This window comes from Panthera uncia, chromosome C2, assembly GCF_023721935.1.
Source record: "Panthera uncia isolate 11264 chromosome C2, Puncia_PCG_1.0, whole genome shotgun sequence".
In the NCBI taxonomy this organism is placed as follows: Eukaryota; Metazoa; Chordata; class Mammalia; order Carnivora; family Felidae; genus Panthera; species Panthera uncia.
In genome coordinates this window covers 130,492,966-130,506,903 of record NC_064810.1, presented here as the reverse complement: position 1 = coordinate 130,506,903, position 13,938 = coordinate 130,492,966, and the positions used below count along the sequence as shown (strand labels likewise).

At 45.3% G+C, this 13,938-nt stretch overlaps 1 protein-coding gene across 1 annotated transcript in view; it reads right to left on the bottom strand.

Moving 5' to 3' along the window:
• Positions 1–872: 872 nt before the first annotated feature.
• The window catches only part of GALNT15 (polypeptide N-acetylgalactosaminyltransferase 15), a 47,471-nt gene continuing 34,405 nt past the window's right edge, over positions 873–13,938 (bottom strand). The window contains exons 6-10 of the mRNA XM_049629850.1: positions 13,561–13,755; positions 10,925–11,056; positions 10,436–10,540; positions 5,382–5,525; positions 873–2,925 (exon numbers count right to left, since the gene is read on the bottom strand). Coding sequence (XP_049485807.1) covers positions 2,779–2,925; positions 5,382–5,525; positions 10,436–10,540; positions 10,925–11,056; positions 13,561–13,755 — 723 coding nt within the window. The 3' untranslated portion in view covers positions 873–2,778. The remainder of the gene's footprint in view (positions 2,926–5,381; positions 5,526–10,435; positions 10,541–10,924; positions 11,057–13,560; positions 13,756–13,938) is intronic.

Below are 13,938 nucleotides of genomic sequence, written 5' to 3'. Positions count from 1 at the left end.
GTATCGAGGGGAGAAAGGAAAAGGAATTACTTTGAACAAGGTGTAAAGTAATGTATTGTCCTACATCATATAGGATCAAACCATCCTGCCATGTGGATTCAAAAAAAGATCTGTGAGAAGCAAAGAATAGTTCAAGAACTGGTCCAATGAGGACTCTCCTAGTTCCAAGTAACAACAGAAGACTACTGGAAATGTTTCAATGTTTGCTACTCAGAGAGTGGTCCACAGATCAGCATCAGCATCCCCTGGGAGCTCATTAGGAATATAGAATCTCAGGCCCCACCCTAGACCTACCAAATCAGAATCTGCATACAATCCCTAGCTGATTTGTGAGCACAGTGAAATTTGAGGCCTGCTGGATTAAATCAAAATATTAAGAGATGTCTCATGGACTCTGAGGACAAGGATCTAGCAAGACCTTGAGAACAAACTGGAACCAGCAACTTGAATACTATCAAGATATTCCATCTATCTCTTGCTTCTCCTTCTGAACAATAAAGTCCAATCATAAAAGTGAAGATCAAACTCTTGGGAATCTAATCTTCCAATTGTCAGTTTTCTCTACTTTTAAAATGATCATTGTGGATAAAATCAAAGCAGAATCCACAGAGAACAGAATTTGAACACTTGGTTACACTGTGAGGAGAAGGTTGAATTTCTATTAGAACTAAATGGAGACATCTGTTTTGTTTAAATTAAGGATCTGTAAGTATCAGCCAGGGACCAAGTTGACAGCCATTTCTATAATAAAGCAATAAATCATGGGGATGGTTAAGGAAGCAAGGAACCCCACATTCTCACTTTGTTCAACCAATTAAGCAATAAGCCATCTGGGTCCTTTTGTTAATTACTGTCAAACACAACTCACACAATTGAATTCTGCCTTTTATTTAATTATATTAATTTATTCCAGCAACTTCAAACACAATGCCAATAATTAAGTTCATTTAAAAAAATAGAGGTCTTGTTTAATTTTTATTTTGCAACTATTAATACCATTTACAAGGTTGACATCTGAGAATGTTTAGCTCCATCTCAGTCTCAGGATGTTAGGGGAATTTGCTTTAAATATAATCATGTCCGAAGGAAGAAGACAGTGTCCAAAATCTCTTCTCTCAATGGGATGATGAATCTATCCAGATCAGCACTATCCAAATAAAACTGTTTGCAGTGATAGAATGTTCTATATCTGTGCTCTCCAAGACAGTAGCCACTAGGCACAGGAAGCTATTGAGCACTAGAGATGTGACCAATACAACTGAGGAACTGAGTTTTAATTTTTTTTTTTTAATTCTAATGAACTTACATTTAAACAGCCACGTGCAGCTAATGGCTACTGTAGACAGCACAGGTCTGGAGCGTATTCTAAGGAGGGAGAAGTGCAGCAGGCCATTGACTTAAGCTGGTAGAAAAAAATATGTTAATTATGATAGGCCTTGTTTAGAAACCCTCACTTCCTACCTACTTTTTCTTATTTGAAGTGCACTGAGTTCTGAGACAGCCCAGAGGAGATCAGTATCTTCAAAGGGAGGTTTCCTAGCTGACCATGTGAAGAGTAAACTCCACCTGGAGGAGAAATGGGCATAAATGGTGTCTTCTTAACAGCAGAACCAACCCCACTCCACAGCTCTTTATGGACAAACTAGGTAGGCCAGGTCACAGCCAGGAGAGCCTTTCAGCTCTTGCTAGCACTGGCTCTGCTCTAGCAGAGGCACGCTCTTCCCACAGTTGTGGACATTCAACCTGCAGGCCCATTTGGGGGACTGAGGCTCAGAGATGGCCACATCAGCCCTAACGAACATTAACTCCCAACTCTGGTTCCTCTCATGTGAATTTGGGCTCAGATGCTGGCATTCCCCTACTGTGGAGGTTTGCCTCTTTGCAGAGGTTGCTATTTCTGATCCAGTCCATGCAAACCCTGTAACAGGGCATCAGGAGAGCTTCTCCACTGTATACACCTTGTTATTGGGAATGCTTAGTCTGAGCTGACCCAACGCCAATGACTAATGAGAAATACATTGCATGAGATTCTGGTTGGGGTTAACCAAGCTAGAGAAGGGCTAGGGCAGGGTGAATGGAGGTAGAAAGTCAGGAGGAAATTCTCATTTACATGAAAACATCCTATTCCAGGTGTGCTGACTCTTTCCAGCTGCCAGGCTGAGCTGGAGAATTGGGTCAAAGCTTTTCCATCTTCTCTTCAACCCCGTTCTTTGCTCAGTGGCTTCCCTTCCTTCTTCTGAGCTATGGCTCAACCAGTGAACATGGAATTTGTCCTAATGAACTTAATCCAAAGTTTTGGGGATGTCAGGCCTTTACACCCTTCTCACACTTTAACTTTCATGGTTGGCTACACAGATAGTTCAAGGTAAGGCCATTTGCAAAAATATTATCAACCGGATGTATGTATCCTGGAGGTGTTGCCCAAGACGGTCCATGCCTCTCCTTTGTCAGAGATGAAAACAATTCTCAAGTGCACGATGGAAAACAAAATAAAACAAACAACAATCTTCTGTACTACGTAATGACCATCATCCAGTGATAAAGACAATGAGACAATGAATCCTTTTTTTTTTTTTTTTTTTCTAAAACAGCCAACAGTCAATGCAATAAGGGGCGAGAAGGAAAGACTTTCTATACTCATTCATGGAGTTTTCTTCTCTACTATCACCAGGAGCGCAAACACAAAAGGGTCAGCTTCATGAAATATATATGCTCTTTTAGTTCCCTTGGGGATGAACTGTAATGGCTAAACTTCTCTTTTCCCTTTGACACAGGCATTCATCGTTCATCCACAGTGTAGACGTTGTCAAATCGCCACAGCTGGCTGGCTTTTCCATCACACTGGCGCAGGTACAAATCTTTGCTGTTTTCCTGCACCACAGCTTCCATGCATTTCCCAGAAAGAATGTGAACAATCATTCCATTCTGAAAAAACAGAAAAGACGAGGGAAAAAAGTCATTTCCCTGTAATCAGTAGGCAAAGAAGGATATTTCTAAGATTTGTGTTAATCATTACGAGAATTACAGAGGTGGTGTGAACTCGCCTAGTAAAGAACTGCATTATGTTGGTTAGTGTAAAAATAATTTAGGTAAATATATATAATATAAATATATTATGAATATAAATATCATTTGAAACCTTGAGATCATTAATTCAATTACTTTATTGAGATTGTATAATTGTGCCATTTCTTAGTTCTGTTTAGTAACATGCCAGTGTATAGAGCATGTTCAGTGTTTATACCATATTGGTGAAATTCATTGTTATCACTGTGCTTGTACATTTCTGCTTTCAAAATGATTTAGTTTGATCTCTGCCCACTGTGACTCCTGCAATTTAGTACTGTTGCCACCACATCGCAGTAGAGAGTAAAAGCTCAAGGATACACTGAGGGCCCAAGGCAGCCATGTTTCAAAGACTATAGCTGCCTCCTGCTCAAAGTCCACCAGACTTAATACTGAATCTAGCCATCCCTTCTTCAACAAAAAATTGATTTCTTTATGAAAAGTTAAACATTTTAACCAACAATGCCGATAATGTCCATTTGTTTATGTACTTTTGAGATAGAATTCACATACCATAATATTTACTCCTTTAAAGTATACAACTTGATGGTTTTTAGTATATTCACAGAGTATATGCAACCATCACTGTAAAAAGAAACCCACTATCATTAGCAATCACTTCCTGTCCCTCCCTTCCAGCCACTGGAAATCACTAATTTGCTTTCTATATTTATGAATTTGTTTATTCTGGACATTTCCTAGAAAGGTAGTCATATAATAGACAGCCTTTTGTGATTGACTTCTTTCACTTTGTATGATATCTTCAAGGGTCATCCATGTTGTAGCATACATGTTACCTAATTTTTTTTCTTTGTATTGTAGTAAAAATAGATAAGATAAAACTTACCATTGTAACTGGTTTTTTTTTAATTTTTTTTTAACATTTATTTATTTTTGAGACAGAGAGAGACAGAGCATGAATGGGGGAGGGGCAGAGAGAGAGGGAGACACAGAATCCAAAACAGGCTCCAGGCTCTGAGCTGTCAGCACAGAGCCCGATGCGGGGCTTGAACTCACAGACTGTGAGATCATGACCTGAGCTGAAGTCGGACGCTTAACCGACTGAGCCACCCAGGCACCCCCATTGTAACCATTTTAAAGGATAAAGTTCAGTAGTATTAAGTATATTCACATTGTTGTGAAACATATATTCAGGACTTTTTCATCTTTCAAAACTGAAAGTCTATTATTTATTAACCAACTCTCCTCTCCCCCCATTCCCTGGTCAACACTATTTACTTTCTGTTTCTATGAATTTGACTATTTTAGATTCCTTATTTATGTGGAATCTTACAGAATTTGTCCTTTTGTGACACATTTATTTCACTTAGTGTGATGTCCTCAAGGTTCATCCATGTTGTAGCATGTGATCCTTTTAAGGCTGAATAGTATTCCATTATACACACACACACACACACACACATACATACATACACATACATATACATACATACATACCACATTTTGTTTATCTATTCACCCATCGCTGAATGTTTGGGTTGCTTCTACCTCTTGGCTATTGTAAATAGTGCTACTATGAACAGTAGCTGAATGATAATACTTTTTTAATGTTTATTTATTCTTAGAGAGAGAGAGAGCACGAGCGGGGTAGGGGCAGAGAGAGAAGGAGACAGAGGACCCAAAGCAGACTCTGCACTGACAGCACAGACCCTGATGTGGGGCTTTAACTCATGAGCCATGAGATCATGACCTGAGCAGAAATCGGATGCTTAGCCGACTGAGCCACCCATGTGCCCCATAATACTTTTTTAAAGTCTTAGGTTTTAATGCCTGAAATATATTGGGTATATCTTACTCACTAATCTTGTACTTATTATTTTAACATGCTGTTTCTAAGATGTATCTTATCCACAGGACTTGGTTAGAATGATCCAAGACGTCTTTGAGCATGTATGGGCCCTAAGTCTTAGGTTCACTTGTCACCAAGTAGAGAAGGAAGGGCCTTTCTGTTGCTCTTAAACCACACCACTGAGGTAGTTGGCTGCTTCTGTAATATGCTCCCTGGTCTTACTGGTGACCTGAGCTAATAAACTTCAAAAAGGGACCGTCTCTTCTCTCTGCCACGATCATGGTCAGAGCTTTACAGAGACATGGCAAATGAGTACACTTTAAGATGCTTGTGGTCCAACTTTGCTACAATGTTGGCTTTACTTCCTCCTGAGGCCTTAATGCCAGGTCACTAAGTTCAACAATAGGGGCTCTGGCCTGTATGGTACTATCTGACCCCTTAGAAGACCCTGGGCCACAGCCCCAGCTAGAGGCACTGCTGAGCCCTTCCTGGACAGATTACTTACCTCTTGGAAGTCCCAGTGCTGTTGATGGATAGCAGGCCCTTCCTCGGTGCAGTTCTGAAGAGTCACCTGCTCTTGCCTGATGTCAAGACACAGGTGCTGTGGGCTGCCAAAGTGTATCTCCTTCCTGCCGGTGTGCTTCAGGTGCTGGGACAGAGGGGATGTTTGTTAGCACAGCTAGGAGACCTTCTCCAAAGCTGGAGATGAAAGAAGGGGAGTTCACAATGGGGCTGACGTCAAGTGGCAATCTTTAGATTCTCTTAGGGTCAGCCAACACCGTATCTCATAGCCGAATCCACACGTGCAATGCCAGACTGGACCAAGCCTCTGAAATCTGCACGTGCCAGCTGCTGTCGCATTCATATTTCTACACTGTGGCATGTTTCTCCATTAGTCTCTCTTACTGCATCATGGTGAGGCCATAAAAGAGTGCCGTGTGTTGTGTGAGTGCACTACCGCAAGAGCACATGAGGAGCACTTCTGAGGCCCAAGGGATCTCTTTCTGGAGAGAGCTGACCTGGCCTGTCACCTGGCCCAAAACAAATTGTCTGTTGCATCTGATGACTCTCACTCATGGTCATTTTTTTCCTCCAGTGTTTTATACGATTCGATTGTGCATATCTTTGCAGAGGGGCTCTCACTGTAGGAAGCCTGTGTGCCCTGGCAGGAGAGCACGCTCTGACAAAACCAATTTCTGTTTATTCCTGCCAAGTGCAACCTGAGTGGATCTTATATTAATTTTGCGGTTGGGAGGCAGTGTTGCCCTCAGTGATCTGCGCATTCACATGGGGCCTCGCGCTTAGAAGGGGTTAGTGTTCTTGGTTTAATGTATTTGGTTTAATGCTCTCCTGTTACTATCTTGAAATCCTTTTTGTTTTTGTTTTTGGTTTTGTTTTGTTTTGTTTTGTTTTTTGAGATAAGGCACAAGTGAAAGAAGGGCAGAGAGAGAGGAAAAAGAGAGAGAGAGAAAGGCAGGGCTCACCTGATGTGGGGCTCAAACCCACGAACTGTGAAATCATAACCTGAGCCAAAGTTAGATGCTTAACCAATTGAGCCACCCAGGCGCCCTATCTTGAAATTCTTTTTTTTTTTTTTTTTTTTTTAACATTTACTATATTTGAGAGAGAGTGTGAGCAAGGGAGGGGCAGAGAGAGAGACGACACAGAATCCGAGGCAGGCTCCAGGCTCTGAGCTGTCAGCACAGAGCCCCACGTGGGCCTCCGACTCATGAACTGTGAGATCATGACCTGAGCCAAAGTCAGATGCTTAACCGACTGAGCCACCCAGGTGCCCCAAGATGTTACACAGTTTTGAAATTCTTAATAATTGTTGAACTGTGGGCTCCACATTTTCACTTTGCGCTGGGCCCCAAAATTAGATAGCCATTCCCGCTTGAGGATTCTAACACCACACAATTCATATAAATTTGAATCCTACACCCATATTAGATGCAGACTTGTGGTTAAAAAAATTTTTAAGAGTGATTTTATCCTATACAAAGACCCTGTGGAGACAGACAAGCTTCCTTGTCATCTTCCTGTGGCAGTGGGTGGATTTTTCTAGTCAAACTTTTCACAGGTAAGTTACTCTTTGAAGGTCAAAGCTGGCTTTCTATGGCATCTCATTTCCAACTTCTCATCTGTCAAAGGCTGCAAGTAGGCTCTCACTGACTACTGCATGTAGCTAATGGCTCATGTATCCTGAGGCAGGATAGCTTGGCCAATGCCCTGTGGCTCTATTTTCAGATGCCTCTTGATTTGTGGCCCCTGGAGATTTCCCTTTGTTACAAATTCACTTACTTATGTGTTTCTTCTTAATTTTTTATCTGGCATATCTAGGTGCTTTTAGGAAAAGGGCTTTCAGCTTATCCAGCTCACAATTTTGCTAGATATAGAGGTCCTTGCTAGTCCCCTCCTCCCCACCAAGAATCAGAAAACCCACAAAAGCCAACATTCTGTTCGCATGCCTGAGACTGCATTATTCCCGGTTGCAGAGGAGGAAACCAAGACTTGGAGGGTTTAAGAAGCCTCTGATGTCACACAGCTAGAAAGTGGTGAGCTCTTGCCACCATATTACACTGCTTCCTCACTTAGCACTTTATATCTGTATCCTTCTCCCCTGTGCCAGGTGTGAATGCCTTTTGCTGTGTTCCGGAACACTGGTAAAGGGCAAAGCGGAAAGAGGCCACATGGGTCCTAAGAACCTGCTTCCCCATGTGCCCTCCAGATGCAGGCCTCCCTGCCCCCAGCCCAGCCCCCTCCCCACCCCCCACCTCCAGGATCCCAGAACCTGCTTTGCCAAGCCTGGCCTCACCGGTCCTCCCTCCGAGACATGTTCTGGCATTTGCCCCCAGGCTCTCGGGGCCTCATCTGACTCATTTGATCAATATCTCTAGCAACTCGTACTTTGTTGCTTATTTTTAACACAGGCCTTTGGGATATGACACCTTAATGCAAAGGCCCCTGTCACAGGCTAAAAGAGATTTGGGGGCGGGCTAGGCCTTTCTAGGTTCACCCAAGTTGTGAAAAGAAGTGGACCCACCGACCCTCAGCCAGCATCTCTGAGCCTTCCCACCACCTCGGGGAGTTATTCTGTGATGGCAAATTTGAAGAGAAGCTTAGCCTAAGATACAAAGAGATCTTCCTGATAAACAAGGGGTCTTCATGGATGCTGGAATGACCCTGCTGCATCGAGAGCCTTTCTCTGACTCAATTACCTTCTTCTCTTCTCAGACACTTGAGGGCGTAAAATATACCAACCCCTGGGGTGCTGCAGGAGGAAATATGGTTCTATCCTTTCACTCATTCCTTTAGCTTCTGGGAATTATGAACTAGGGATTTTAGAGCGCCAGAGACCATAGGGGGCTTCATGGGAATCTATTCACCCTGGAAATTGTTAAAATTTTGTGCAGCTGTGCTTATATGTGGTTTTTTTTTTTTTCTGGGAAAGGGTCCTTAGAATTTATTACCTTCTTAAATGAACGATGTGACCTGTAATAAAGAGTCTAACTCCTTGTCTAATGTCTGGTCTCTTAGCATTCAAGCTCCACTCCTTCACCTTATATCCTTGCTCTACTTCTGGGCAAGCTCTTAAGAGAGCCCCGTGCTTTCTTCTTTGGTGCTGGTGGGAAGTTCAATCCAGGTAAGCCCAGCCAGAGCTTGGGAACCCTCACCTGACCAACCGCCCCCCAACCACATAAGAGCCAAAGTCAGCCGCCCCTTCTTGCTGTCTTGCTGTCTTGCTTGTCTTGCTCACTTGGGAGCCTGTCCTGCTCCACTAGGAACTCTCATTAGGTGAATAATGATGCTTTCCATTCTCTGTTGTTGCATGTGGGGAGTCATCAGTTTCAATATCTGAACCAAATTTGGGGTCAGGGGTTGATCTTGCCCCCACAAGGCAACCACTAGATACAACCTAAAAAGATGAGGAAGCACAGGGAGGGATGGAGGGCCCTACTAGGCCTTCCTAGGCCTACACTTTAACCAGGTGCCACCTGGATTTCTTGATGTCAGTTTCAAATAGTCTGTCCTGTGGTGAACCATCTATATCCAAGAACAGGAACCTTGGCTCAAGGAAGGGCCTCCCCCTGTGGGCAGGGTGCCTGTCAGGCATGTTCAGCATCTCTCTTCGGCTGCCCTTTGGGCCATTAGCTTTTTCTGTCACCAGGGCAGCCCCATCCATCTTGGGTACTGACAGGTCTGGCCACACTGCAGAGTGGGGCCTCGGGGAAAGTCGTGCAGTTTGTCTTCATTGCTGCATCTCGGTCCTTCCCCAGCAGTCATCAGAGCCCTTTCTCCTGGGGAGAGGCCCCATCAGCCCTGGCATCCCAGTACAGCTTATGTGCTGTTCCCCAGGGGTATTTGTACTCTCCGCTTTCCATCTGACTGTGGAATGAAAGACTTTCTCCTTGTGGAAGGAATCCCATGGACCAAATTGCTCTGTGCCTGGGAAATCTTCTGAATGACGCCAGTGCTCTGCAGCTTGGAGCCAGGGACCCCATCTGTGTGGAAGCCCTACTCTAGCAAGTGCAGCAGATGGTTGGCCAAGGCCACGAGGCCTATCTGCTCCAAATCCAGCCCTCCTTCTCTGCTTCACACACACACACACACACACACACACACACATGCGTGCATATGCAGAGACACCCACACAGACAGACAGATATATGCACAGAGACACAGACAGCAGACATGCACACACCAGGCCTCTGTTGTGCAGTAAAGATCCCCCTCTGTGAACTCTGGCTCCCATAGAGCCCCGTTAAATCCTGGAAAGCCACAACACATCTGTGTGGGAGGACTCGGAATCAGAGGACTGAGACAAGACTGTAACCACAAGTTGTGGGTTGGAGGCACCACTGTAAGTGGGGAACACACTCTGGGGTCCCCTTCCCTCCTCAGTGCTTCTGTGCCTACAGCGCCCACTTGGATGACCCATATTACCCCATCTCTGGTTCTAGCTGGCTGAGGATCTCTGGCTGGTCCAGATGTTTCAAGTGGTGCCCTGATAGAAATGTGTGTCAATTTCTTTGACCTCTGATTAGAGATTTTTAATTTAAATAGGGAGGTTTTCCACAAACTCCGGATTTCCAATGTCTTTTAAATTTGGGGGCTAATCTCATAATACTGGACCCACTTACAAAAGAGAAAACATGTGTTGAGGCTGGGGGACGGGCATAGCTGTCCTTTCTGATGGGCACGTGCTCCTCAGGCATAGCAGCCTCCACCCAGCTCACTGTGCTCATCCCTGCCTGACCCTGGGGATATATGAGTTTGCAACCCCTGGGTCAGTCACTCTCTGAGCCTCAGTTTCCTCATCTGTTAGATGAAAGCTAGATAGTCTCTATTTGCTTCAGGCTCAGATGCTTGTATTCTCTGATGATGGCCCATGTCTGTGATTGTGCCTGGGGGCGGCATGGGCAGAGCTGGGATGCGTCATTGTGGTGGGGGACATGGCACCACTGAAAGGAGGTGCCCCAAAGGGAAGTGAGGAGCATCCCAGGAAAAACCATTCTTAGGTCTTGCCCGGATGTTACCCTGAGAACTCTGACTACCCACCTGTTGCTGCCGGCTGTCACTGCAAGGAGCTAGCATCATGGTGCAGCCCAGGATGTCCCCTTCTTCCTGGCAGTCAACACAGAAGCCAAGTCCGGTGTTGTGGAGCTGAAAGTGGACATCCATACGGAAGTGAACCCCGCCCTCCACTGTTAAGACACCCTCCATCAGGCGCTAGTCCTCCTCTCCTCCTTCCCTGCAGTGTAGCTCACGGTTCCAGGTTCAGGCCACAGAAATAAGCAAGGTCAAGCTAAAGCCTCTAATCCCAATGGACAGGAGGCAGGCCACATCTGTCATGATGAAAGGACCTGAAACAGGTTTTGGGGCAACCCAGTCACCTCCCTCAGGGTAGGCATGGAAGCCTCCGAGGCTCCCCTGACCTCGGGACTGTGTGGCCAGGGTCATGGACAAACATCTGAGTATCCAGTTTCTGTATTGGGAGGCTGCCCATCCCCTCCCCTTCCTCCTCATCTTCCCGGGGGCATGCCTTGCCTTTCCAGAGAACCTGGGCCTGCACTCAGATGGGTAAAGCTCAGGGTAGATGTTGGCCAGAAACCAGTGGAACGTCCGACAACCCAGTCTCCTTTGCAGCTGCAGGCGTTCTGTGCAGTCTGGCTTCTCAGCCTGATGGAGGAGAAAGACACGGGCACTGAGATGGGGGAAGGCCGACTGTTCACCACAATTCACACGTGGGGGAGGGACAGAGGTAGCTGGGAAGAAGCTGAAGGATTGGGACAGAGTGAGGGGACCAAGGCCACGGTTCCCTAGGGCCGTAGCCAGGCAGGGAAAGTCATGTGTTAGGGGAAGAAGTTTAGAAGGGACAGAGTAGGATGGTTCTCCCTACAGAGAGCTGTGGAACCAGCAGTGTGGTTGTGAGAGCACTCCCTCCCCAATCCTTCACATCTTCAGTCTACAAAGACGATTATACCTGTGCTTTAAGGACTTTTTGTGGAAGCTGGCAAAATGGCGGGGCTTTGCACCTAGGCTGGTGTGCTGCAGCACCATAATGAGCCATATGGAGGCAGGAACTGACCCAAAGGCAACTGAGATGAAATAAGCTAGGAAATTGTGGGGTGGGATGGGGGCAAGACAAGTTTACTTTTCTTCCCCTCCTAGTGCCCAATTTCCTCCATTACCATTAATAAATCATTCCTTTGGGCTACTCTATCCCCTTTCCTTGAGATTCTCCTTTATAATACAATTGTCCTGGGATGGATATCGGGTAAGTCCTTAACACTCGAGTATAAATTTATACATTTGGCTATATTGATAAGATACAAGGAAACCTACCTATACATTTAGTATTAAATCCTGGATATCTTGAGGGAAGACAGGGGTGCTAAGGAGGGGTAGGAAGGACCAAAAATAAAAACAAAAAAGAGAGATCATATTTCCTGGGGTAAGGAGAGGAAGGAAGAGGGGGCTGGAACAAGAAGTCCATGTCAGAGTTCCAGTTTGATGGCCTTTAGTCTGGCAATTAAACACTGGGCTAACAGGCTGAATGAAGTGATTCCGCTTTTTTCCATCTTTTACTCCTCAGATATAAATGGTGTGGATCTGCCATACTGACATGCTCTCGGTATGCTTCCCAGACTATGATCCCCTGAGCACCTGGCTCAGAAATGCCCACGGAACTTGTTAAAAATGCAGGTTCCTAGGCCCTATACCAGAGACTATGATTCAGTAGGTTGGGCCAGCAACCCTGGAATCTGCATTTTGACCGTTTCTCCTGCTGAGTTTTATCCACAGAAAGTTTGGGATCAACTTCTCTAAAGCAGGGATGTCTTGTTTATTCAGCACACCTGCCTACCATTAAACCAAAGAGATCTATTACTCTTTAAGGAAATTAGTGTAAGTTTTTTATGGTTTCTTGGCTTTCTTAGTGTTCGTTTGAGACCTCACCAGTCATTCTGCAGGGCTGGACTTTGCTACCAAAGCAGGAACATTCCCTCATGAATTTTCCATCACCTTCACCTTTCTCAGTGGTCAAAGTGGCAAATCTCTCCAGCCTTTTGTTTGATCTCAAATGAGGGCCATATGCTGACAATGAACTTTCCCTTCTGTACAACCAAACTTGACAGGGGAAAAACAAGAGAATGTTAACTCCTCCAACAGTGAAACCCTGACCTTGTCTTTTGGGTGCCTATAATTTCTGTATCTCAAAATCCATGTGAGGGTTTGGATAGAAAGATAGAAATTGTAGAGCAAAATTAATTTTTAGCTACTTAAATTTAAACTAAGAGCATAAAGTTAACGTCTCCAACCTTCAGGGAAGCAGTGATATTATTAAAATCTTAACATCGATGTCAGCCATAGGACATTTCCAAAACATGAATTAAGAGGAATGTACCAAAAAAAAAAAAAAAAAAAAAGCCAGAAAAACAAATGTCTCCTCATTTACCAGTAGGAGGTGCCATTGTCCTTGTGAAAGTCATCAGATGACCAGATGACGGGGAGATTTGTGGATCAGAGAATGGAGCACACCCAGCAGTGTGGGCAGGCTGGTGAGGGGCTTATGGGAGTTGTCCCAAGACCTTTGCGGGTCACGGAAATCTTATCTTCGGAGCCCCCACTCCCAGCCTAGGAAACAGTAATGGGAACCCACGTCTCATGCTGAATAGTATTTATGTGCCAGTTCCACGAGAATTGGGCTACGTGGCAGTTGAAGATGTGCTGTTTGTGGACATTAATGAAATGTTGAAAATTTTAAATTTTTTGTGGCTTGTTTTGGATCTTTTATGTTTATATTTATATTTATATTTGTTTCATGTCTTGGATGATTCCACAGTTTGAGTGCTTTACTCAGGAGGAAAGGGCGCTCTGAGACCCGTCACTGCTTATTCCCTGCCCAGTCTGCCCTCTGGCCCCACGATAAAGGATCGCAGCCCATAGATGTCCCACAGACCTCAGGGGGCTCCAGGCCAAGACTAGCCGTGATGCTGTGTGGAGATGCTTGGGACAGACAGGCAGCTCTGCCAGGGGGCCACTTGAGAGGGGCAACTTAAGGGAAGCATAAGCCAGAAGCTTTTGTTTTCCCCTCCAGGTTGGACAGAGAGGCACTCCTTGGCCCAGCCTCCTGCTGGCGGCCCGTGCCGGGCCCAGAGGCCCCTGCCAGGATCTCTCCTTACCTGGCTCAAGGAGAAGGCCTCTGGGCTGTGCCTGTAGAAGGTTTCTTTGAATGAGCCCAGCCAGGTCTCGGCGATGCGAACCTTGTTCCGCAGAGTGGCCTCCTGATCACGGGGGGACTGGGCTTCCTGATTTTGATAGATGTGCCCCACCCGAGAACAGGGAAGGATTTCAACAGAGCCACCACAGAGCCAGGCCTGCCATAAAAGGAGAAAATAAATATCTGAACACAACTCCAAGGACATGGAGTTAGGGATCCTGACTGGGGCTGGAAAAATGCACAGGAAATCACGAACACAAAATGGTGAAGAGAACAATAGTCCGCGGGGTGCCTCAGAGTTTCCAGATCTGGTAGTTCCGGGCAGGCGAGTGACAGTGCG